The sequence below is a fragment of the Oncorhynchus clarkii genome, chromosome 4 (assembly GCF_045791955.1).
Source record: "Oncorhynchus clarkii lewisi isolate Uvic-CL-2024 chromosome 4, UVic_Ocla_1.0, whole genome shotgun sequence".
NCBI classification, from domain to species: domain Eukaryota; kingdom Metazoa; phylum Chordata; class Actinopteri; order Salmoniformes; family Salmonidae; genus Oncorhynchus; species Oncorhynchus clarkii.
The window spans coordinates 44,371,339-44,397,538 of NC_092150.1; the positions used below are offsets into that span (position 1 = coordinate 44,371,339).

Consider the following 26,200-nt stretch of genomic DNA (forward strand, 5'->3'; position numbering starts at 1 on the left):
TGGAAGGTTCTGACTTGGAATATGTGGACAATTACAAATACCTAGGTGTCTGGTTAGACTGTAAACTCTCCTTCCAGACTCACATTAAACATCTCCAATCCAAAATGAAATCTAGAATCGGCTTCCTATTTCGCAACAAAGCATCCTTCACTCATGCTGCCAAACACACCCACGTAAAACTGACCATCCTACCGATCCTCGACTTCGGCGATGTCATTTACAAAATAGCCTCCAACACTCTACTCAACAAATTGGATGCAGTCTATCAGATAAATAGAGAAAAATAACTAATGTAATATTTAAAGAAAAATGAAGTTTGTAGTACACATAACATGTTGGATAAAACAACACGTGATTCTCCAGATAATTTTCATTAAAGAACTGACTTAGATGGACATTGATCTGTGAAGGGCTAAATGGCAGTGGGGCAGGTTAACCTAACCTGTATGTGGCCACCTCAGAACTAGTGATAACCAACTCAGCAGGCTTTATTATTAGCACATACTGATCTCAACTTATGTAACATTAGTTAATTATATATTTTGTTACGATTGTTTTTGTCGATAGAGCATTTCTTTAAAAGGCGGACTGGGACTGTTGTTCCTCACATCACACTGGCCATGAGAGCAGTAGTACTTGCACTGACTCTAGCCCTTGTGGGTAAGTACAGTTTTTCTGTCTTATTCTAGTGCAGATATTATAACTAACTTCATGTAAATATAACTAAGTTATGTAAATATAGAAATGTACAATTCTGTATCTATGACATTTTTTGAAAAACATTCAGTAACATATTGTGACAATAATTTTTGTTTTATCTTGTAGCGAGTCAATCTGTTAACTTTGGTAAGTACATATTATTTTTATGGAATTTTACTTATGTTTATTAGGTAGTTAACTTCTGCATTTTTTTCTAGTTGAATAAATTAAGTAAAACCAGTTCTCAGATCACAAGATCATCAAATACGTTTTGATTGTTATTACAGCCCCTGATTTTGCTGCCAGTAAGACCTATGTGTACAAGTATGAGGCACTGCTCCTGGGTGGTCTGCCTGAGGAGGGTCTGGCTAGAGCTGGAATAAAAGTAATCAGCAAAGTTCTTATCAGTGCAGTTGCAGAGAATACCTACTTGCTGAAGGTATTTATTATACATGAAGTTCCCACACAAACAATATCTTAATGTGATGTCCATTATATTGACTAATACATCAATTGATATCTTCTTGTAGCTTGTGAACCCTGAGATCTTTGAGTACAGTGGTGTGTGGCCCAACGATCCGTTCGTCCCAGCTGCAAAACTCACTTCAGCCCTGGCTGCTCAGTTCTCGATTCCCATCAAGTTTGAGTACGCCAAGGGTGTTGTGGGTAAGGTATTTGCCCCCACTGCTGTCTCTGAAACAGTGCTGAATGTCCATAGAGGTATCCTGAACATTCTTCAGCTCAACATCAAGAAGACACAAAACGTCTATGAGTTGCAGGAGGTAAAACTTGTATATATGTTCATATGTAGATGCAAAACATGTTTCAGTAAGCAATGTTTGAGTTCCTCATTCATGCTCTCTTTTGTGTTAGGCTGGAGCTCAGGGAGTGTGCAAGACCCACTATGTGATCAGGGAAGATGCCAAGGCAGAGCGCATCCATTTGACCAAGAGCAAGGATCTCAATAACTGTCAGCAGAGAATCATGAAGGACTTTGGTCTGGCTTACACAGAGAAGTGTGTAGAGTGCCGGCAGGTATGAGCATAAGTATCTATTTTGGGGGTTGGAAAAACATAACCAGAAACACTTCACATGACAATACAACTCTGTGTTTTGTCTAAACAGAGAGGGGAGGCCCTGATGGGAGCTGCCACTTACAACTACCTCATGAAGCCCGCTGACAATGGTGCTCTGATCTTGGAGGCCACTGTTACTGAGCTCCATCAGTTCACACCATTCAATGAGATGTCAGGAGCTGCCCAAATGGAAGCAAAGTATGTTGACTGATTTGTGGTACAAAAGGAAAACATTTTCATTTTATTAAGCTTATAGGTTTAAAAGTTTCCCATGAACTACCTTTCACAGACAAATGTTGACTTTCGTTGAGATCAAGAAGGATCCAATTGTTGTCCCCGATAATAACTATGTTCACCGTGGATCCATCCGGTATGAGTTTGCCACTGAGATTCTCCAGATGCCCATTCAGCTCCTTAAGATCAGCAACGCACGTGCTCAGGTACAGTGACTCAATGACTCTATCTATTATTTGATACAATAGCCTGACAATATGTAAAGCCAAAGATAACAAAGGTTTAATACAAGCACTTCATTATAATTGTTTAGGCTGTGAAGATCCTGAATCATCTGGTCACATACAACACGGCACCGGTCCATGAAGATGCTCCTCTTAAGTTTCTGCAGTTTATTCAGCTCCTGCGCGTGGCAAGCTCTGAGACTATTAATGCCATCTGGGCTGAGTTCAAGGCCAAACCAGCTTACAGGTAAAAAAAAATATTGCTCAATTGCTCAAACAAAGACACAATGACAGAAAACCTTTTTTTTCAGACACTGGATCCTGGATGCTGTCCCCTCTATCGGAAGTTCAGTGGCTGTGAGATTCATCAAGGAGAAGTTTTTGGCTGGTGACATCACTATTTTTGAGGCTGCTCAGGCTCTTGTTGCCGCTGTGCATATGGTGGCTGCTGATCTGGAGACTGTCAAGCTTGTTGAAGTAAGTAAACCTTTAAATGATGTTTAAGCATTCTTATAGATTTCCTCATTAAGATGACTAAAAATTGTAGCATGAGGTGGTCTAGTGGTTAACACCACTACCATCAACACATCTGTGACCCAGAGCCTCGATTCAGTTTTATGTAGCAACATTTGGTGTTTTTTTTATTTAAAGTAGAAACTCAGATCTACAAAACGGTATATCATACACCACAGTTGAGGAACAATGCGAAAGTAATTCTGCTTTGAAAGTTGGTCAACTTGTAACCTCACTTTTGAGAAAATGTCCCTTTAATTTTTTCCTACACCTACTGGAGAGCTTCTGCGTTTAAACCTATTCGGCATCGTTCACACCCTCTAAAGCCCTAGCCCCACCCATCTCTTTAAGGATTCACATGTGAGACCATGAGCTAAACAGAGTGAGTAAGGTAGTGTAGTAAACAACCAAAAATGTCAAGACTAAAAGTGGTGAAAGTAGTAGCCTAAAATAGGGAAAACTCCAGTTAAAAATGCACGTTATCTAGTCCTTGGCCTATATCCTAATCTGACTTTGAAAGTGTCCGGATAAAAATATTTTATAATTATTTGATAATTATACATTATGCTTACCCAGACACTTGTCCAAAACTGATGGGTCATGTGACATAAATTATATAACCACCCCCAGCCACATGTAGCTAAGTGGATGGTTACTATTGTCTGGACATGTACACATGTTCATGAAATACAATCGATGGCCATAATCAGCAATTACAAGTGGCTCTCTGAGATACAAATAATATTACTACAGAAATCATACACGTGCCGTTAGCTAGCAAGCCATCAAGCTAACAATTGCTAGCTAGCTAACAGTACCCTTGAACTTGAAATGAAAATGACTTTCTGACAAAATTTTAAACTTGGAATATCTGAGAATGTAGCTACACTCTTACCAGTATACATGGATGAACACTTCATGGCAGTGTGTCTTTTCTGTTTGGTTTGTAGCAAGCTACAGCTTGTTGGGCCCGTTGTTGTGTCAAGTCACTTCGGTTCACACTGACCGTGTGCAGAAAGTAGTCCATCACAACTTTTTCCCACTAATCTTTGTCGATAGCACCTAATAAATTCTGGGCAACAATGTTGTTGAGCGCAGTAGCAACACATTTGCAGATCTCCATGGCTAGCATATCTTTCAAAAAAGCCACTGTAGCAAGGATTATTGACATATACCGAGCAGCTCATGTTATAGACAGAAGCGTGCTACATAGCAGACCAACACAAACTCATCTCTCGGCATGTCCAGCCCATTCATTAGCCCATTCATTATCTCAGCCAATCATGGCTAGCGGGAAGGTATTTTTCCATGGCTAAACCAACTAGGCTCCTAATTTAACAATTGTATTCATATTTACAGATGGCATACAAGTTTGTTATGAAGGCACATGACAGTTCACATGTTCCAGGAGGCATTTCTGAAAGAATAAACTGCAAATGCATCTCCTGTGAAGTAGTGATGTGCGACATACGCCTAGCTTTTTGAAGCTGGTCACATATGTGCTCGCGGCCGTCTGGTTGCGAATCCTGGACCCACTTTACTCCTTCTACACTGTCCTATCTCTTCAATATTGTGTAAGAAATTATATAGAGATGACTCAAAACAATACCTTTTTCACCACCAGAGCCTGGCTTTCAACCACAAGATTCAGACACACCCAGTTCTACGTGAGCTCGCCATGCTTGGTTATGGTACCATGGTTTCCAAATACTGTGTTAAATATCCCAACTGCCCCGCTGAACTTGTGAAGGTAAACTGGATGTATTTTCCTATAATCATTTACATTTGAGTCACTTAACAGATAGATGCTCTTACGATAGCTAGGTGAGATAGCAACATATCACAATCGTATCAAGTATATTTTCCCTCAAAAAAAGATTTATCAGCAAAGTCAGTGCTATTGGGATACTCTTCAAAGAGGTAGATGTCATCTCATGTATATGATGATCTACTGATTGAGGTTATTCAAACATATCTACTGTACATGTCTTCCCACAGCCCATCCACGAACTTGCTGTTCAGGCTGTTGCTAATAGCAAATTTGAGGAACTCTCCATGGTTCTTAAAGCTCTGGGTAATGCTGGCCATCCTGCTAGCATTAAACCAATCACAAAGCTCCTGCCCGTGTTTGGAACTGCAGCTGCTGCTCTGCCCCTGAGAGTCCAGGCTGATGCAGTCTTGGCCCTGAGGAACATTGCTAAGAGGGAGCCTAGAATGGTGAGTACAGTCCCTCCATTAAATTGCAAATGACAACATCATCATTCTCATTGGCGAAGTCCATTCAAATCTCTGCATTATTGTTGTGAAATAGGTCCAGGAAGTTGCTGTGCAGTTGTTCATGGACAAGGCTCTCCACCCAGAGCTCCGCATGCTTGCCTGCATTGTTCTGTTTGAGACAAAGCCATCAATGGGCCTGGTGATTACTTTAGCTAACATTCTGAAAACAGAGAAAAATCTGCAGGTGGCTAGCTTCACCTACTCTCACATGATGTCCCTGACCAGGAGCACCGCCCCTGACTTTGCCTCAGTGTAAGAGCACTCTTTCACCTTTGCATGTCATTACATCTCTCTCAATATCTATGTAATCAGATTTAATAACATAGTTGCTATTCCTTCATTTTAGTGCTGCTGCCTGCAATGTTGCTGTCAAGATGCTCAGCACCAAATGTAGAAGATTGAGCTGCCACTTCAGTCAAGCCATCCACCTGGATGCCTATTCCAGTAAGGTCCTCCTCTTATCTTCCTTGGCTTGCAACGACTGGCCCATTAGCATCATTCACTAAACATCAACAAAGTCATTCATTAACAGTCATTTTTCCCCATCTTAAAGATCCCCTGAGGATTGGTGCTGCTGCCAGTGCTTTCTACATCAACGATGCTGCCACCCTTTTCCCCAGAACTGTCGTGGCCAAAGCTCGCACCTACTTTGCTGGAGCAGCTGCTGATGTTCTTGAGGTAAAGGCGTTTTTTCAAAGTACCTTGAAATGATAATGATTGGGAACATTTAAAACACTTTTTAACTGTCCAAGCTTAACGTTTGCCCCTTAGGTTGGAGTGAGAACTGAGGGAATCCAGGAGGCTCTTCTGAAATTACCCCCAGCTCCTGAAAATGCTGACAGGATCACCAAGATGAGGCGTGTCATTAAGGCTGTAAGTATCAACGACCACTACGTTACACATTTATCTTAAATTGCTTCAATCCCTGTGGATTTTTTAAATGAAATTGATCAATCAGGTTTGCTTTACTCATCTATCCACAGCTGTCTGACTGGAGGTCCCTAGCCACAAGCAAGCCCCTAGCCTCCATATATGTGAAGTTCTTTGGACAGGAAATTGCCTTTGCCAACATCGACAAGTCCATCATCGATCAGGCACTTCAGGTACAACAGATGATATAACTTAATAGTCTCCAAAAGTATTCATAAAACATTCACAGTTGAGGGACAAAACAGCTAAACCTAATAATATCCCACAGCTTGCCAACAGTCCTTCTGCACACGCTTTGGGAAAAAATGCCTTGAAGGCACTGTTGGCTGGAGCAACTTTCCAGTATGTTAAGCCCCTGCTGGCTGCAGAGGTGCGTCGCATCTTCCCCACCGCTGTTGGTTTGCCCATGGAGCTCAGTTACTACACTGCTGCTGTCGCTAAAGCATACGTCAATGGTAACTATATCATAATAGTTCTTGCTTAGTAATTAGTAGTTCTTCGCTAGATCTCTGATCTCCCATATGAATGTGCTTTTATCTTTATGTTCATAGTCCGTGCCACTCTGACACCTGCTCTGCCTGAAACCTTCCATGCTGCCCAGCTATTGAAAACAAACATTGAGCTACACGCCGAAGTTAGACCAAGGTAGGTATAAGACCAATATTTTCTGATGACATCATTAATACCACAAATCTTGGTAAATTTAACAAATGTCTCCTCTTCCTGTAGCATTGTCATGCATACATTTGCTGTGATGGGAGTGAACACTGCATTCATCCAGGCTGCTATTATGGCAAGAGCTAAGGTCCGCACAATTGTCCCTGCAAAATTTGCAGCACAGCTTGACATCGCTAATGGCAACTTCAAGTTTGAAGCTTTCCCTGTTTCCCCTCCTGAGCATATTGCTGCCGCACAGTAAGGGCAATATTTTTCTTGGTCAGAAAAGATGATGTAATAGCTGTTTACATTAAGTTCATATTTTTTTAACACGGCTGCCGACCTACAGTTTTCTTGAGATCTATGTTCCTTCAAACAGCATTGAGACCTTTGCTGTGGCAAGAAATGTGGAGGATGTCCCAGCCGAGAGAATAACTCCCTTGATTCCTGCCCAAGGAGTAGCAAGAAGCACACAGCAGTCCAGGGATAAGTTCACATCTATGATTGCAGACTCTGCTGCCTCTTTTGCTGGAAGTTTGGTGAGTTTGTATGAAATACTTGTTCAAAACTAAATCCACATAAGCATTGCCAATCAGAAATTAGTAACCACAGACCCCAGACATTTGATACATTTTGTGAATTTATATCATTCTTTCAGTCAAGATCTTCTGAGATCATCTATTCTGATTTGCCATCCAACTTCAAGCCCATCATTAAGGCAATTGTAGTCCATCTTGAGGAGACAATCTGTGTCGAAAGGCTTGGAGTCAAAGCATGCTTTGAATTTACCTCAGAGAGTGCTGCCTTCATCAGAAACACTCTTTTCTACAACATGATTGGAAAGCATTCAGTCCTTATTTCTGTGAAACCATGTAAGCATTCATTTGGTAATAAGCCAAGTTCAGCATATACTTGCAACAATTTGTTTAGCTATTTATAATGCATTCCATTTTTAGCAGCATCTGAACCCGCCATTGAGAGGCTGGAGTTTGAAGTGCAAGTTGGACCCAAGGCTGCAGAAAAGATTATCAGAGTCATCACCATGAACGAAGAGGAGAAAGCTCCCGAGGGGAAAACTGTACTGTTGAAGCTCAAGAAAATGTTGGTGCCTGATCTGAAGAACGGCACCAGAGCTTCCTCTAGTTCCAGCAGCTCTAGTTCCAGCAGCTCTCGCTCTAGTAGTTCCCGCTCTAGATCCAGCAAATCAGAGAGCAGCAGCTCTTCCAGCTCCTCCCGTTCTCGCACCTCCCGTTCTCGCATCTCCAAGGTAAGGCTACTGTTTCTCACAAAACTCTTTTAGTCATATATTTATGGAGTTTTCAAACAAGGCACAGACTTGTTGCAAACATACATAGATGTTAAAAATGTGAAGAGAATTTATTGAATGTATTGGTATTTTTACCCAAATAGCCTTACGGCCCCAACCAGCCTTACGACCCCAACGACCGCAAATTCAAAAAGAATCACAAGGTACAATATTGAGGAATTTTAATCTACGGTATGTTTTACAAAAATAAATGTTTGTAGAAAAGTATTTCCATAAATACCCTGATGATTTGTTTTGCTGTTTGTTTGCAGGACTCTCAAGCCACCTCCAATGTCATCTCCAGAAGCAAGAGCAGTGCCTCTAGCTTCCATGCCATCTACAAGCAGGTGACACTTCACCATCATAACTTGAGTCAAGATTATCATCTCTTTCATTGTGTGCCATTGGGAGAGAGCGCAGAGATGAATTAAGATTTAAAATGTGTTTCTCTTCTCAGGACAAATTCCTTGGCAATAAACTTGCCCCTAAGGTGATCATCCTCTTCCGTTTAGTGAGAGCTGACCATAAGATAGAGGGATACCAAGTTACTGCTTACTTGAACAAAGCTACTTCCAGACTGCAGATCATTATGGCTTCCCTTGATGAGAACGACAACTGGAAACTGTGTGCTGATGGTGTTCTGCTCAGCAAACACAAAGTCACTGTAAGATCAAATATCTTGTAAATGGTGCTACAATATACGTTTTCTGATCATTTTTTTAATGTTTAGCTTGTACCGTGGGTAGCAATAACAACTAATGTATACTAAAAAAATTTACACTTTATTTTGTTCTCCTAATTAGGCCAAGATTGCTTGGGGGGCAGAGTGCAAGGATTATAACACCTTTATCACTGCTGAGACTGGTCTTGTTGGTCCAAGCCCTGCAGTTCGTCTGAGGTTGTCTTGGGACAAACTCCCCAAGGTTCCCAAGACTGTTTGGCGCTATGTTAGGATGTACGGTTACTCATTTGTTATTTACTAGTGATAGCTGAATAATGTTACAGAACAAATCAAGAACAACTTCTGATTTGTGTAACCTTTTCTCTTCTAGCGTGTCTGAATTCATCCCTGGGTACATCCCATATTACCTGGCTGACTTGGTTCCAATGCAAAAAGACAAAAATAGTGAGAAACAGATTCAATTCACTGTGGTTGCAACATCTGAAAGGACCCTGGATGTCATTCTGAAAACACCCAAGGTGAGGAACATTGTTTTTCCCACAATAGCATTTTCTGCTGTTTTATTTCTCCAGACTTCTCTTGGTTGACTGTTTCTAATTTGTGTATCTAAATCACAGATGACACTGTATAAACTGGGTGTGAACCTCCCCTGTTCTCTGCCATTTGAGTCTATGACTGATCTTTCTCCCTTTGATGACAACATTGTTAACAAAATCCACTACTTGTTTTCTGAAGTCAACGCAGGTAAGCAGAAACAATAAAAAAACTAAAAACAAAACAATGTCACAGTACAACGTTAAAAAAGGCAAGGACGGTATAAATTAACACTATTGTTTTCCAGTTAAATGTAGCATGGTCAGAGACACATTGACAACATTTAACAACAAGATGTACAAGATCAAGATGCCTCTCTCCTGCTACCAAGTTTTGGCTCAGGATTGCACCACAGAGCTCAAATTCATGGTTCTGCTGAAGAAGGATCATGCATCTGAACAAAACCACATCAATGTGAAAATCTCTGACATGTGAGTATTGTTTTAGAAAACAATTGCTTTTGACACAAATATATTTCTTAGTTCCATCAATAACAATGTATGAAATGTTATCTTTGACACTTCCAGTGATGTTGACCTGTACCCTGAGGACAATGATGTGATAGTGAAGGTCAATGGAATGGAAATTTCCAAAGACAACCTCCCATACGAGGACCCCTCAGGTTTCTCATGCTCCTTCAACCTTATTTATCAACATCACAATAACTAGAATAATCTAATGTACTGCAGTAATAAGATAATCGAAAATGGCCTCATCCATAAACTACAACATTGTTTATTTTCATGCCTAAGGTTCTATCAAGATCAAACAGAAGGGTGAAGGTGTGTCTCTCTATGCCCCAAGCCATGGTCTCCAAAAAGTCTACTTTGATAAGTACTCATGGAAGGTGATTGTAATCTTATGTCATGATATCAATAATACTGTATCATTAAATTTATGAATAGCGTATTACTTGTTTGAAGGGTACTAATAGATAAGCTACAGTTGTTCTAAGTTGTTGTGTGATTTTGGCACTCAGATTAAAGTTGTGGACTGGATGAAGGGACAGACCTGTGGACTCTGTGGAAAGGCTGATGGCGAACACAGACAGGAGTACCGTACACCCAGTGGCCGCCTGACCAAGAGCTCAGTCAGCTTTGCCCATTCCTGGGTGCTTCCTTCTGATAGCTGCCGTGATGGGTCTGGTAAGTCTTAGCCTACCGCTTATGCTGCATTACAAATGTCAGTTCACTTAGTTAACATATTATTACTGTACCTCTCTATGTCAGAATGTCTCATGAAGCTCGAGTCTGTGAAGCTGGAGAAGCAGGTGATTGTTGATGACAGGGAGTCCAAATGCTACTCTGTTGAGCCTGTGCTGCGCTGTCTGCCTGGATGCCTCCCAGTGAGGACCACCCCCATCACCATCGGTTTCCACTGCCTGCCCGTCGGTGAGTCTATAATGGACAACTGTTTTACTGAAGACACCATACTGTTCTGATGTATCCAATAAATACTGATCTGCAGTTCCTAATTTCTTACTTTCTTTCCTATTACAGATTCCAACCTGAACCGCTCTGAAGGTCTGAGCAGCATCTATGAGAAGAGTGTGGACCTGATGGAGAAGGCAGAAGCCCATGTGGCCTGTCGCTGCTCTGAGCAGTGCATGTAGTGCTGTGGTGGAGCAGATACTGTAACTTTTATAACAGAAAATATGTAATTTCACATCACTGAGATGTAACCTACAACATTATTGACCACTCAAATTGTAATAAATCCAACTGTGCATTCAAAGATGGTCTCTGATACATTCATTTGCAAAAAGAGCCCTCTAATAAGAGAAATTTAATGGCCATCACTTTTCATGGTGAATTATGAAATAAAAAAAACTATTTTAAAAAAATACGTCAGTTCCAAAAACACCTTCAGCTTGACAGAGGAGTTATATTGTAAACACGCGCAACTTGCTATGACTGTTCAGTATACCATTTCCATTGCACTGCATCTACAACAAATACAATAGCTTAGACCAATATTGTTTTGTTGTCATCACAATCAATTGAAAGGAAAGACAGTTTGTCAATTTCATAAATCAATGTAAAGAACTATATCTCTTTTCACATTTGGTGTTGGTGTATCAGCAACATTTCACTGAATGTACATTTTAAAATTATATTTAATATTTAAGGAAAAAAACTATATTTACTATGATAACAAATACATTACGCTGTCTGACATTCAAATGTATAAAACTACATGACTTTAACAAAAGGTAATACAATGAAAATACTTTTGACATTAAATCTGTACAAATGACATCTAAGAACAAAAACATTACCTTAAAAACCACACTAACTTGTCCCTCTGTCACTCAGCAGTCAAAATATTATGGCTCTATACAAGGTCCGATAGGAATTCAGGGAACTCAATGAGGAACGCTGTATATGGCCCAGGAGGCCTGTAAACAGTAGCTATAAAAAGTGATTGAGTAGGCTGCATAGATTTCATGACTAGAAGCTCAAAAGACGAAAACGTCATTTTTTTTGTATAAATTGAAATTTGCTATCATAAATGTTAGCAACACCTCCGCCTTTGCGGGATGCACAGGGGATATGGTCACTAGTGTAGCCAGGAGGTGAGGCCTCATTTAACACAGTAAATTCATCAGGCTTAAGCCATGTTTCAGTCAGGCCAATCACATCAAGATTATGATCAGTGATTAGTTCATTGACTATAATTGCCTTTGAAGTAAGGGATCTAACATTAAGTAGCCCTATATTGAGATGTGAGGTATCATGATCTCTTTCAATAATGACAGGAATGGAGGAGGTCTTTATCCTAGTGAGATTGCTAAGGCGAACACCACCATGTTTAGTTTTGCCCAACCTAGGTCGAGGCACAGACACGGTCTCAATGGTGATAGCTGAGCTGACTACACTGACTGGGCTAGTGGCAGACTCCACTATGCTGGCAGGCTGGCTAACAGCCTGCTGCCTGGCCTGCACCCTATTTCATTGTAGAGCTAGAGGAGTTAGAGCCCTGTCTATGTTGGCAGATAAGATGAGAGCACCCCTCCAGCTAGGATGGAGTCCGTCACTCCTCAGCAGGTCAGGCTTGGTCCTGTTTGTGGGTGAGTCCTAGAAAGAGGGCCAATTATCTACAAATTATATATTTTGGGAGGGGCAGAAAACAGTTTTCAACCAGCGATTGAGTTGTGAGACTCTGCTGTAGAGCTCATCACTCCCCCTAACTGGGAGGGGGCCAGAGACAATTACTCGAAACCGAAACATCTTTCTAGCTGATTTACACGCAGAAGCTATGTTGCGCTTGGTGATCTCTGACTGTTTCATCCTAACATCGTTGGTGCCGACGTGGATAACAATATCTCTATACTCTCTACACTCGCCAGTTTTAGCTTTAGCCAGCACCATCTTCAGATTAGCCTCAACGTCGGTAGCCCTGCCCCCTGGTAAACAGTGTATGATCGCTGGATGATTCGTTATAAGTCTAATACTGCGGGTAATGGAGTCGCCAATGACTAGAGTTTTCAATTTGTCAGATCTAATGAAGGGCTATATAGAGCCATAGAGATGTACGAAGGGCTATATGAATAAATTTGATTTGATTTGATTTGATCAAAACACAGTCAGGGGCCTTGTCCGTCCCAAAAACACTTGGCCTTGCCCCCATGGCAATCCAACTCGATGGATTCTCCATTCACCGAGCGGACAGGACATTGGATTCAGGAAAATTGACAGGGGGAGGTGTATGCCTCTTCATCAACAGTAAATGTTGTCTTGACTCTAGCGCAATGGAAGTCTCTACCCATTGCACTCCATAGACAGCCGGCCGTTAGGGTCAGGGTTGGTCAGGGAGGCCACGGTTCCACTGGACATGTTGACGCAGGGGAATCATAGGGAGCAAATTAGTCTGTTCATTATCGATTCGCCTGCGTTTCCAGTGGTGCTGGGTATTCCCTGTCTGGCTAGTCACTATCCTAAGATTTCGTGGAGACAAGGGGTTCTCCAGGGGTGGTCAGAGGAGTGTTCTGGAAGGTTTCCATCGGTGCCACGTCGGTGGAGAGTCCAGACCAGGGTTCCACGGTGCGCACTAAATTACCACCTCATCGACTTGGGAATTGTGCGATAAATCTCCAGGTAAACACTGCGCTTCCCAAGAGTCACGTGTACCCATTGTCCCAGGTGGAGACGTTGGCTATGGAGACATATGTTACGGAATCTCTGGGGCAGGGGTACATTCGGCCCTCCATCTCACCCATCTCACCCGTCTTTTTTTGTGAAGAAAAGGGAGGGAGGTCTCCGTCCGTGCATTGATTATAGAGGTCTAAATGCCATCACAGTGGGGTTTAGTTACCCACTACCTCTCATCGCTACGGCGGTGGAATCATTTCACGGAGCACAGTTTTTCACAAAACTGGATCTCAGGAGCGCGTTTTAGTCTGGTGCGTATTCGGGATGGAGACGAGTATTCTCAGGGACCTGCACTGGCAGGGCGTGGTTGTCTATATCGATGATATTCCGATCTATTCCGCCACCCGCGCCGCGCATGTGTCTCTGGTACGCAAGGTGCTTGGTAGACTGCTGGAGCATGACCTATACGTCAAGGCTGAGAAGTGTGTGTTCTCCAAACGACCCTGGGCGTTACAGCTACAGTAAAAAAAAGGGTTAAAGGTAGATTGAATGCCTGGTACATTACAAAATGTGTATTATTATTATAGAAGTCATTCATAATAGGGATAATAGAGATGATGTTTGGGCCATGGCCAGGAACAGAGGCTTAGGCCCGGAATGGCAAGCTTTTAAATAACTGAGGAATCATTGTGTATCATTTTGGAAAACGGTCTGTCTGCCACAACAAATTAATTTAGACACTGGCCTCATTACGAAAAAAATGTCATCAGTGATGCATTTAATCACCATTTTATTTCAGTGGGCTCTCTTTGAAAGAACTTCTAAGCCTATTCACAATGATATTAGGCTGAATGCTGATAGAGGAAACTTGCTGAATGATCAGAGAAATTATAGTCAAAGCTTTTCTTTTAGGTTATTTACAAAAAAAGTCCTGGATGCTTTGATAGCAATAGACAACAATAAATCCACAGGGGGTAACCACTTGGATCCCGGGCTGCTTAAGTGTGGAGCGCCCATCATTGTTGGCTCAATAACCTAAAATGTTTTATTAAACATTATCAAGAAATACAGTATTCCAAAAGTATGGAAATCAGCTCTTGTGCTACCACTCCATAGGGGCGATCGTAGTAGTGATAGTAGTGATCTTAATCATTATCTCCCCTTTTCAAGGCTTCCTTGTCTAGCTAAGATTCTAGTATTCTTTGCAAATTTACAACTTTGCTCCTTTTTTTCCAGATAAATGTATTTTGAATGTAAACCAATCAGGGTTTAGGACAGGGCATAACACTATTAAAGCATCCCCACTCCGCTATGCAATCTGGTTTCAGAGCTGGTCATGGGTGCACCTCAGCCACGCTCAAGATCCTAAACGATATCATAACCGCCATCGATAAGAGACATTACTGTGCAGCCGTATTCATCGACCTGGCTAAGGCTTTCGACTCTGTCAATCACAACATTCTTATTAGCAGACTCAACAGCCTTGGTTTCTCAAATGATTGCCTTGCTTGGTTCACCAACTACTTCTCTGATAGAGTTCAGTGTGTCAAATCGGAGGGCTTGTTGTCCGGACCTCTGGCAGTCTCTATGGGGGTGCCACAGGGTTCAATTCTCGGGCCGACTCTCTTCTCTGTATACATCAATGATGTCGATCTTGCTGCTGGTGATTCTTTGATCCACCTCTACACAGACGACACCATTCTGTATACCTTTGGCCCTTCTTTGGACACTGTGTTAACTAACCTCCAGACAAGCTTCAATTCCATACAACTCTCCTTCCGTGGCCACCAACTGCTCTTAAATGCAAGTTAAACCAAATGCATGCTTTTCAACCGATCGCTGTCTGCACAGCATCACTACTCTGGAAGGTTCTGACTTAGAATATGTGGGCAATTACAAATACCTAGGTGTCTGGTTAGACTGTAAACTCTCCTTCCAGACTCACATTAAACATCTCCAATCCAAAATGAAATCTAGAATCGTCTTCCTATTTCGCAACAAAGCATCCTTCACTCATGCTGCCAAACGCACCCTCGTAAAACTGACCATCCTACCGATCCTCGACTTCGGCAATGTCATTTACAAAATAGCCTCCAACACTCTACTCAACAAATTGGATGCAGTCTATCAGATAAATAGAGAAAAATAACTAATGTAATATTTAAAGAAAAATGAAGTTTGTAGTACACATAACTTGTTGGATAAAACAACACGTGATTCTCCAGATAATTTTCATTAAAGAACTGACTTAGATGGACATTGATCTGTGAAGGGCTAAATGGCAGTGGGGCAGGTTAACCTAACCTATGGGTGTATGTGGCCACCTCAGAACTAGTGATAACCAACTCAACAGGCTTTATTATTAGCACATACTGATCTCAACTTATGTAACATTAGTTAATTATATATTTTGTTACGATTGTTTTTGTCGATAGAGCATTTCTTTAAAAGGCGGACTGGGACTGTTGTTCCTCACATCACACTGGCCATGAGAGCAGTAGTACTTGCACTGACTCTAGCCCTTGTGGGTAAGTACAGTTTTTCTGTCTTATTCTAGTGCAGATATTATAACTAACTTCATGTAAATATAATTAAGTTATGTAAACATTGAAATGTACAATTCTGTATCTATGACATTTTTTTAAAAACATTCAGTAACATATTGTGACAATTTGTTTTATCTTGTAGCGAGTCAATCTGTTAACTTTGGTAAGTACATATTATTTTTATGGATTTTTACTTATGTTTATTAGGTAGTTTCACTTCTGCATTTTTTTCTAGTTGAATAAATTAAGTAAAACCAGTTCTCAGATCACAAGATCATCAAATATGTTTTGATTGTTATTACAGCCCCTGATTTTGCTGCCAGTAAGACCTATGTGTACAAGTATGAGGCACTGCTCCTGGGTGGTCTGCCTGAGGAGGGTCTGGCTAGAGCTGGAGTAAAAGTAATCAGCAAAGTTCTTATCAGTGCAGTTGCAGAGAATACCTACTTGCTGAAGGTATTTAATATACACGAAGTTCCCACACAAACAATATCTTAATGTGATGTCCATTACATTGACTAATACATCAATTGATATCTTCTTGTAGCTTGTGAACCCTGAGATCTTTGAGTACAGTGGTGTGTGGCCCAACGATCCTTTCGTCCCAGCTGCAAAACTCACTTCAGCCCTGGCTGCTCAGTTCTCGATTCCCATCAAGTTTGAGTATGCCAAGGGTGTTGTGGGTAAGGTATTTGCCCCCACTGCTGTCTTTGAAACAGTGCTGAATGTCCATAGAGGTATCCTGAACATTCTTCAGCTCAACATCAAGAAGACACAAAACGTCTATGAGTTGCAGGAGGTAAAACTTGTATATGTTCATATGTAGATGCAAAACATGTTTCAGTAAGCAATGTTTGAGTTCCTCACTCATGCTCTCTTTTGTGTTAGGCTGGAGCTCAGGGAGTGTGCAAGACCCACTATGTGATCAGGGAAGATGCCAAGGCAGAGCGCATCCATTTGACCAAGAGCAAGGATCTCAATAACTGCCAGCAGAGAATCATGAAGGACTTTGGTCTGGCTTACACAGAGAAGTGTGTAGAGTGCCGGCAGGTATGAGCATAAGTATCTATTTTGGGGGTTGGAAAAACATAACCAGAAACACTTCCCATAACAATACAACTCTGTGTTTTGTCTAAACAGAGAGGGGAGGCCCTGATGGGAGCTGCCACTTACAACTACCTCATGAAGCCCGCTGACAATGGTGCTCTGATCTTGGAGGCCACTGTTACTGAGCTCCATCAGTTCACACCATTCAATGAGATGTCAGGAGCTGCCCAAATGGAAGCAAAGTATGTTGACTGATTTGTGGTACAAAAGGAAAACATTTTCATTTTATTAAGCTTATAGGTTTAAAAGTTTCCCATAAACTACCTTTCACAGACAAATGTTGACTTTCGTTGAGATCAAGAAGGATCCAATTGTTGTCCCCGATAATAACTATGTTCACCGTGGATCCATCCGGTATGAGTTTGCCACTGAGATTCTCCAGATGCCCATTCAGCTCCTTAAGATCAGCAACGCACGTGCTCAGGTACAGTGACTCAATGACTCTATCTATTATTTGATACATAAGCCTGACAATATGTAAAGCCAAAGATAACAAAGGTTTAATACAAGCACTTCATTATAATTGTTTAGGCTGTGAAGATCCTGAATCATCTGGTCACATACAACACGGCACCGGTCCATGAAGATGCTCCTCTTAAGTTTCTGCAGTTTATTCAGCTCCTGCGCGTGGCAAGCTCTGAGACTATTAATGCCATCTGGGCTGAGTTCAAGGCCAAACCAGCTTACAGGTAAAAAAAAATCTTGCTCAATTGCTCAAACAAAGACACAATGACAGAAAACCTTTTTTTTCAGACACTGGATCCTGGATGCTGTCCCCTCCATCGGAAGATCAGTGGCTCTGAGATTCATCAAGGAGAAGTTTTTGGCTGGTGACATCACTATTTTTGAGGCTGCTCAGGCTCTGGTTGCCGCTGTGCATATGGTGGCTGCTGATCTGGAGACTGTCAAGCTTGTTGAAGTAAGTAAACCTTTAAATGATGTTTAAGCATTCTTATAGATTTCCTCATTAAGATGACTAAAAATTGTAGCATGAGGTGGTCTAGTCTAGTCTAGCTTTTTGAAGCTGTTCACATATGTGCTCGCAACCGTCTGGTTGCGAATCCTGGTCCCACTTTACTCCTTCTACACTGTCCTATCTCCTCAATATTTTGTAAGAAATTATATAAAGATGACTCAAAACAATACCTTTTTCACCACCAGAGCCTGGCTTTCAACCACAAGATTCAGACACACCCAGTTCTACGTGAGCTCGCCATGCTTGGTTATGGTACCATGGTTTCCAAATACTGTGTTGAATATCCCAACTGCCCCGATGAACTTGTGAAGGTAAACTGGATGAATTTTCCTATAATCATTTACATTTGAGTCACTTAACAGATAGATGCTCTTACGATAGCTAGGTGAGATAGCAACATATCACAATCGTATCAAGTATATTTTCCCTCAAAAAAATATTTATCAGCAAAGTCAGTGCTATTGGGATACTCTTCAAAGAGGTAGATGTCATCTCATGTATATGATGATCTACTGATTGAGGTTATTCAAACATATCTACTGTACATGTCTTCCCACAGCCCATCCACGAACTTGCTGTTCAGGCTGTTGCTAATAGCAACTTTGAGGAACTCTCCATGGTTCTTAAAGCTCTGGGTAATGCTGGCCATCCTGCTAGCATTAAACCAATCACAAAGCTTCTGCCCGTGTTTGGAACTGCAGCTGCTGCTCTGCCCCTGAGAGTCCAGGCTGATGCAGTCTTGGCCCTGAGGAACATTGCTAAGAGGGAGCCTAGAATGGTGAGTACAGTCCCTCCATTAAATTGCAAATGACAACATCATCATTCTCATTGGCGAAGTCCATTCAAATGTCTGCATTATTGTTGTGAAATAGGTCCAGGAAGTTGCTGTGCAGTTGTTCATGGACAAGGCTCTCCACCCAGAGCTCCGCATGCTTGCCTGCATTGTTCTGTTTGAGACAAAGCCCCCAATGGGCCTGGTGATTACTTTAGCTAGCATTCTGAAAACAGAGAAAAATCTGCAGGTGGCTAGCTTCACCTACTCTCACATGAAGTCCCTGACCAGGAGCACCGCCCCTGACTTTGCCTCAGTGTAAGAGCACTCTTTCACCTTTACATGTCATTACATCTCTCTCAATATCTATGGAATCAGATTTAATAACATAGTTGCTATTCCTTCATTTTAGTGCTGCTGCCTGCAGTGTTGCTGTCAAGATGCTCAGCACCAAATTTAGAAGATTGAGCTGCCACTTCAGTCAAGCCATCCACCTGGATGCCTATTCCAGTAAGGTCCTCCTCTTATCTTCCTTGGCTTGCAACGACTGGCCCATTAGCGTCATTCACTAAACATCAACAAAGTCAAACATTAACAGTCATTTTCCCCCATGTTAAAGATCCCCTGAGGATTGGTGCTGCTGCCAGTGCTTTCTACATCAACGATGCTGCCACCCTTTTCCCCAGAATTGTCGTGGCCAAAGCTCGCACCTACTTTGCTGGCGCAGCTGCTGATGTTCTTGAGGTAAAGGCGTTTTTTTCAAAGTTCCTTGAAAAAATAATGATTGAGAACATTTAAAACACTTTTAAACTGTCCAAGCTTAATGTTTGCCCCTTAGGTTGGAGTGAGAACTGAGGGAATCCAGGAGGCTCTTCTGAAATTACCCCCAGCTCCTGAAAATGCTGACAGGATCACGAAGATGAGGCGTGTCATTAAGGCTGTAAGTATCAACAATCACTACGTTACACATTTATCTTAAATTGCTTCAATCCCTGTGGATTTCTAAAATGAAATTCATCAATCAGGCTTGCTTTACTCATCTATCCACAGCTGTCTGACTGGAGGTCCCTATGCACAAGAAAGCCCCTAGCCTCCATATATGTGAAGTTCTTTGGACAGGAAATTGCCTTTGCCAGCATCGACAAGTCCATCATCGATCAGGCACTTCAGGTACAACAGATGATATAACTTAATAGTCTCCAAAAGTATTCATAAAACATTCACAGTTGAGGGACAAAACAGCTAAACATAATAGTATCCCACAGCTTGCCAACAGTCCTTCTGCACACGCTTTGGGAAGAAATGCCTTGAAGGCACTGTTGGCTGGAGCAACTTTCCAGTATGTTAAGCCCCTGCTGGCTGCAGAGGTGCGTCGCATCTTCCCCACCGCTGTTGGTTTGCCCATGGAGCTCAGTTACTACACTGCTGCTGTCGCTAAAGCATACGTCAATGGTAACTATATCATAATAGTTCTTGCTTAGTAATTAGTAGTTCTTCGCTAGATCTCTGATCTCCCATATGAATGTGCTTTTATCTTTATGTTCATAGTCCGTGCCACTCTGACACCTGCTCTGCCTGAAACCTTCCATGCTGCCCAGCTATTGAAAACAAACATTGAGCTACACGCCGAAGTTAGACCAAGGTAGGTATAAGACCAATATTTTCTGATGACATCATTAATACCACAAATCTTGGTAAATTTAACAAATGTCTCCTCTTCCTGTAGCATTGTCATGCATACATTTGCTGTGATGGGAGTGAACACTGCATTCATCCAGGCTGCTATTATGGCAAGAGCTAAGGTCCGCACAATTGTCCCTGCAAAATTTGCAGCACAGCTTGACATCGCTAATGGCAACTTCAAGTTTGAAGCTTTCCCTGTTTCCCCTCCTGAACATATTGCTGTCGCACAGTAAGGGCAATCTTTTTCTTGGTCAGAAAAGAGGATGTAATAGCTGTTTACATTAAGTTCATATTTTTTTAACACGGCTGCCGACCTACAGATTTCTTGATCTATGTTCCTTCAAACAGCATTGAGACCTTTGCTGTGGCAAGAAATGTGGAGGATGTCCCAGCCGAGAGAATAACTCCCTTGATTCCTGCCCAAGGAGTAGCAAGAAGCGCACAGCAGTCCAGGGATAAGTTCACATCTATGATTGCAACCTCTGCTGCCTCTTTTGCTGGAAGTTTGGTGAGTTTGTATGAAATACTTGTTCAAAACTAAATCCACATAAGCATTGCCAATCAGAAATGATTAACCACAGACCCCAGACATTTGATACATTTTGTGAATTGATATCATTTTTTCAGTCAAGATCTTCTGAGATCATCTATTCTGATTTGCCATCCAACTTCAAGCCCATCATTAAGGCAATTGTAGTCCATCTTGAGGAGACAATCTGTGTCGAAAGGCTTGGAGTCAAAGCATGCTTTGAATTTGCCTCAGAGAGTGCTGCCTTCATCAGAAACACTCTTTTCTACAACATGATTGGAAAGCATTCAGTCCTTATTTCTGTGAAACCATGTAAGCATTCATTTGGTAATAAGCCAAGTTCAGCATATACTTGCAACAATTTGTTTAGCTATTTGTAATGCATTCCATTTTTAGCAGCATCTGAACCCGCCATCGAGAGGCTGGAGTTTGAAGTGCAAGTTGGACCCAAGGCTGCAGAAAAGATTATCAAAGTCATCACCATGAACGAAGAGGAGGAAGCTCCCGAGGGAAAAACTGTACTGTTGAAGCTCAAGAAAATTCTGCTGCCTGATCTGAAGAACGGCACCAGAGCTTCCTCTAGTTCCAGCAGCTCTAGTTCCAGCAGCTCTCGCTCTAATAGTTCCCGCTCTAGATCCAGAAAATCAGAGAGCAGCAGCTCTTCCAGCTCCTCCAGCTCTCGCATCTCCAAGGTAAGGCTACTGTTTGTCACAAAACTCTTTGAGTCAGATATTTATGGAGTTGACAAACAAGGCACAGACTTGTTGCAAACATACATAGATGTTAAAAATGTGAAGAGAATTTATTAAATGTATTGGTATTTTTACCCAAATAGCCTGACGACCCCGACCAGCCTTACAACCCCAACGACCGCAAATTCAAAAAGAATCACAAGGTACAATATTGAGGAATTTTCATCTACGATATGGTTGACAAAAATAAATGTTTGTATAAAAGTTTTTCCGTAAATACCCTGGGTTTTGCTGTTTGTTTGCAGGACTCTCAAGCCACCTCCAATGTCATCTCCAGAAGCAAGAGCAGTGCCTCTAGCTTCCATGCCATCTACAAGCAGGTGACACTTCACCATCATAACTTGAGTCAAGATTATCATCTCTTTCATTGTGTGCCATTGGGAGAGAGCGCAGAGATGAATTAAGATTTAAAATGTGTTTCTCTTCTCAGGACAAATTCCTTGGCAATAAACTTGCCCCTATGGTGATCATCCTCTTCCGTTTAGTGAGAGCTGACCATAAGATAGAGGGATACCAGGTTACTGCTTACTTGAACAAAGCTACTTCCAGACTGCAGATCATTATGGCTGCCCTTGATGAGAACGACAACTGGAAACTGTGTGCTGATGGTGTTCTGCTCAGCAAACACAAAGTCACTGTAAGATCAAATATCTTGTAAATGGTGCTACAATATAAGTTTTCTGGTAATTTTTTTAATGTTTAGCTTGTACCGTGGGTAGCAATAACAACTAATGTATACTAAAAAAATGTACACTTTATTTTGTTCTCCTAATTAGGCCAAGATTGCTTGGGGGGCAGAGTGCAAGGATTATAACACCTTTATCACTGCTGAGACTGGTCTTGTTGGTCCAAGCCCTGCAGTTCGTCTGAGGTTGTCTTGGGACAAACTCCCCAAGGTTCCCAAGGCTGTTTGGCGCTATGTTAGGATGTACGGTTACTCATTTGTTATTTACTAGTGATAGCTGAATAATGTTACAGAACAAATCAAGAACAACTTCTGATTTGTGTAACCTTTTCTCTTCTAGCGTGTCTGAATTCATCCCTGGGTACATCCCATATTACCTGGCTGACTTGGTTCCAATGCAAAAAGACAAAAATAGTGAGAAACAGATTCAATTCACTGTGGTTGCCACATCTGAAAGGACCCTGGATGTCATTCTGAAAACACCCAAGGTGAGGAACATTGTTTTTCCCACAATAGCATTTTCTGCTGATTTATTTCTCCAGACTTCTCTTCTTGGTTGACTGTTTCTGATGAGGATTTGTGTATCTAAATCACAGATGACACTGTATAAACTGGGTGTGAACCTCCCCTGTTCTCTGCCATTTGAGTCTATGACTGATCTTTCTCCCTTTGATGACAACATTGTTAACAAAATCCACTACTTGTTTTCTGAAGTCAACGCAGGTAAGCAGAAACAATAAAAAAACTAAAAACAAAACAATGTCACAGTACAACGTTAAAAAAGGCAAGGACGGTATAAATTAACACTATTGTTTTCCAGTTAAATGTAGCATGGTCAGAGACACATTGACAACATTTAACAACAAGATGTACAAGATCAAGATGCCTCTCTCCTGCTACCAAGTTTTGGCTCAGGATTGCACCACAGAGCTCAAATTCATGGTTCTGCTGAAGAAGGATCATGCATCTGAACAAAACCACATCAATGTGAAAATCTCTGACATGTGAGTATTGTTTTAGAAAACAATTGCTTTTGACACAAATATATTTCTTAGTTCCATCAATAACAATGTATGAAATGTTATCTTTGACACTTCCAGCGATGTTGACCTGTACACTGAGGACCATGGTGTGATAGTGAAGGTCAATGAAATGGAAATTTCCAACGACAACCTCCCATACAAGGACCCCTCAGGTTTCTCATGCACCTTCAACCTTATTTATCAACATCACAATAACTAGAATAATCTAATGTACTGCAGTAATAAGATAATAGAAAATGGCCTCATCCATAAACTACAACATTGTTTATTTTCTTGCCTAAGGTTCTATCAAGATCGATCGGAAGGGTAAAGGCGTGTCTCTCTATGCCCCAAGCCATGGTCTCCAAGAAGTCTACTTTGATAGCAACTCATGGAAGGTGATTGGAATCTTATGTCATAATATCAATAATACTGTATCATTAAATTTATGAATAGCATATTACTTGTTTAAAAGGCTACCAAAATATAAGCTAAAGTTGTTCTAAGTTGTTGTATGATTTTGGCACTCAGATTAAAGTTGTGGACTGGATGAAGGGACAGACCTGTGGACTCTGTGGAAAGGCTGATGGCGAAAACAGACAGGAGTACCGTACACCCAGTGGCCGCCTGACCAAGAGCTCAGTCAGCTTTGCCCATTCCTGGGTGCTTCCTTCTGATAGCTGCCGCGATGCGTCTGGTAAGTCTTAGCCTACCGCTTATGCTGCATTACAAATGTCAGTTCATTTAGTTAACATATTATTGCTGTACCTCTCTATGTCAGAATGTCTCATGAAGCTCGAGTCTGTGAAGCTGGAGAAGCAGGTGATTGTTGATGACAGGGAGTCCAAATGCTACTCTGTTGAGCCTGTGCTGCGCTGTCTGCCTGGATGCCTCCCAGTGAGGACCACCCCCATCACCATCGGTTTCCACTGCCTGCCCGTCGGTGAGTCTATAATGGACAACTGTTTTACTGAAGACACCATACTGTTCTGATGTATCCAATAAATACTGATCTGCAGTTCCTAATTTCTTACTTTCTTTCCTATTACAGATTCCAACCTGAACCGCTCTGAAGGTCTGAGCAGCATCTATGAGAAGAGTGTGGACCTGATGGAGAAGGCAGAAGCCCATGTGGCCTGTCGCTGCTCTGAGCAGTGCATGTAGTGATGTGGTGGAGCAGATACTGTAACTTTTATAACAGAAAATATGTAATTTCACATCACTGAGATGTAACCTACAACATTATTGACCACTCAAATTGTAATAAATCCAACTGTGCATTCAAAGATGGTCTCTGATACATTTTCACTCTCATAAGAGAAATTTAATGGCAATCACTTTTCAAGGTGAATTATGAAATAAAAAAAACTATTTAAAAAAAAGACATCAGTTCCAAAAACACCTTCAGCTTGACAGAGGAGTTATATTGTAAACACGCGCAACTTGCTATGACTGTTCAGTATACCATTTCCATTGCACTGCATCTACAACAAATACAATAGCTTAGACCAATATTGTTTTGTTGTCATCACAATCAATTGAAGGGAAAGACAGTTTGTCAATTTCATAAATCAATGTAAAGAACTATATCTCTTTTCACATTTGGTGTTGGTGAATCAGCAACATTTCACTGAATGCACATTCTAAAATGATATTCAATATTTAATTTTATGTCTGCAGGGGCAGTATTGAGTAGCTTAGATGAAAAGGTGCCCATACCAAACGGCCTGCTACTCTGTCATAGTTTCTAATTTTTGCATAGTATTATTAGTATTGGATAGAAAACACTCTGAAGTTTCTAAAACTGTTTGAATGATGTCTGTGAGTATAACAGAACTCATATTGGCAGGCAAAATCCTGAGTTGAAGTCAAAACAGGAAGTCAGAAATCTGAGCTCAGATTATTGCATGCATTTCTTTTTCCGTTTTTTTTAAATCTGACACAGCGGTTGAATTTAGGAGAGGTATATCTATAATTCCATGTGTATAACTATATTATCATCTACATTTATGATGAGTATTTCTGTTGAGTGATGTGGCTATGCCAAATCACTTGATTTTTTTGGAACTAGTGAATCTAACGCGACAATGTAAACTCAGATTTTTTTTATATATATATGAACTTTATCAAACAAAATGTATTGTGTAACATGAAGTCCTATGAGTGTCATCTGATGAAGATAATTCAAGGTTAGTGATTCATTTTATCTTTATTTCTGGTTTTTGTGAAGGCTATATTTTGCTGGAAAATGTCTGCTTATTGTGGTTTGGTGGAGACCTAACATAATCGTTTGTAGTGCTTTCGCTGAAAAGCCGATTTGAAATCGGACACTTTGGTGGGATTATCAACGAAAATAGATTTAAAATGCTACAAGACACATGTATGTTTTAGGAATTGTAATTATTAGATTTCTGTGTTTTGAATTTTGGCGCCCTCTATTTTCACTGGTAGTTGTCATATCGATCCCGGTATCGGGATTGCAACCATAACAGGTTAAGAAAAAACTATGTTGACTATGAAAACAAATGTCTGACATTCAAATGTATAAAATGTATAAAACTACATGACTTTAACAAAAGGTAATACAATAAAAATACTTTTGACATGAAATCTGTACAAATGACATCTAAGAACAAAAACATTACCTTAAAAACCACACTAACTTGTCCCTCTGTCACTCAGCAGTCAAAATATTATAGCTCTATCAAAACACAGTCAGGGGCCTTGTCCGTTCCAAAAACACTTGGCCTTGCCCCCATGGCAATCCAACTCGATGGATTCTCCATTCACAGAGCGGACAGGACATTGGATTCAGGAAAATTGACAGGGGGAGGTGCATGCCTCT

At 41.1% G+C, this 26,200-nt stretch overlaps 2 protein-coding genes across 3 annotated transcripts; both read left to right on the forward strand.

Annotated features, from left to right (window-relative positions):
* Nucleotides 1–404: 404 nt before the first annotated feature.
* LOC139407518 (vitellogenin-like) lies at nt 405–10,926 on the forward strand. The gene is made up of 34 exons (XM_071151318.1): nt 405–660; nt 826–846; nt 987–1,138; nt 1,230–1,481; nt 1,573–1,734; nt 1,825–1,973; nt 2,065–2,215; nt 2,323–2,480; nt 2,545–2,710; nt 4,371–4,496; nt 4,745–4,963; nt 5,058–5,275; nt 5,370–5,467; nt 5,577–5,701; nt 5,795–5,896; nt 6,007–6,126; nt 6,222–6,408; nt 6,505–6,598; nt 6,683–6,868; nt 6,990–7,149; nt 7,269–7,482; nt 7,567–7,877; nt 8,021–8,080; nt 8,189–8,263; nt 8,374–8,580; nt 8,720–8,871; nt 8,969–9,116; nt 9,216–9,342; nt 9,440–9,623; nt 9,720–9,814; nt 9,945–10,039; nt 10,172–10,337; nt 10,422–10,583; nt 10,692–10,926. Exons 1-34 carry the CDS (start codon nt 621–623, stop codon nt 10,802–10,804), a joined length of 4,995 nt encoding a protein of 1,664 aa, XP_071007419.1. The 5' UTR covers nt 405–620; the 3' UTR covers nt 10,805–10,926.
* Nucleotides 10,927–15,550: 4,624 nt separating this feature from the next.
* Nucleotides 15,551–24,641, forward strand: LOC139407519 (vitellogenin-like). 2 transcript variants are annotated; one of them, XM_071151319.1, is made up of 34 exons: nt 15,551–15,811; nt 15,972–15,992; nt 16,134–16,285; nt 16,377–16,628; nt 16,718–16,879; nt 16,970–17,118; nt 17,210–17,360; nt 17,468–17,625; nt 17,690–17,855; nt 18,098–18,223; nt 18,472–18,690; nt 18,785–19,002; nt 19,097–19,194; nt 19,304–19,428; nt 19,523–19,624; nt 19,735–19,854; nt 19,950–20,136; nt 20,233–20,326; nt 20,411–20,596; nt 20,716–20,875; nt 20,995–21,208; nt 21,293–21,588; nt 21,732–21,791; nt 21,894–21,968; nt 22,079–22,285; nt 22,425–22,576; nt 22,674–22,821; nt 22,930–23,056; nt 23,154–23,337; nt 23,434–23,528; nt 23,659–23,753; nt 23,887–24,052; nt 24,137–24,298; nt 24,407–24,641. In XM_071151319.1, exons 1-34 carry the CDS (start codon nt 15,772–15,774, stop codon nt 24,517–24,519), a joined length of 4,980 nt encoding a protein of 1,659 aa, XP_071007420.1. In that variant the 5' UTR covers nt 15,551–15,771; the 3' UTR covers nt 24,520–24,641. The 2 variants fall into 2 exon arrangements, with proteins under 2 accessions (XP_071007420.1, XP_071007421.1); XM_071151320.1 differs by having other exon boundaries at nt 15,669–15,811; nt 21,296–21,588.
* Nucleotides 24,642–26,200: the final 1,559 nt, after the last annotated feature.

What these genes read in the sequence shown, in the direction of transcription:
- LOC139407518 (XM_071151318.1), top strand. Translation starts at nt 621, where the DNA reads ATGAGAGCAGTAGTACTTGCACTGACTCTAGCCCTTGTGG. An exon ending in ACGTCTATGAGTTGCAGGAG is followed by an intron (nt 1,482 to 1,572) that starts GTAAAACTTGTA and finishes CTTTTGTGTTAG; the next exon opens with GCTGGAGCTCAGGGAGTGTG. An exon ending in CTAAGAGGGAGCCTAGAATG is followed by an intron (nt 4,964 to 5,057) that starts GTGAGTACAGTC and finishes GTTGTGAAATAG; the next exon opens with GTCCAGGAAGTTGCTGTGCA.
- LOC139407519 (XM_071151319.1), top strand. Translation starts at nt 15,772, where the DNA reads ATGAGAGCAGTAGTACTTGCACTGACTCTAGCCCTTGTGG. An exon ending in GAGTCAATCTGTTAACTTTG is followed by an intron (nt 15,993 to 16,133) that starts GTAAGTACATAT and finishes TTGTTATTACAG; the next exon opens with CCCCTGATTTTGCTGCCAGT. An exon ending in AGTGTGTAGAGTGCCGGCAG is followed by an intron (nt 16,880 to 16,969) that starts GTATGAGCATAA and finishes TTGTCTAAACAG; the next exon opens with AGAGGGGAGGCCCTGATGGG.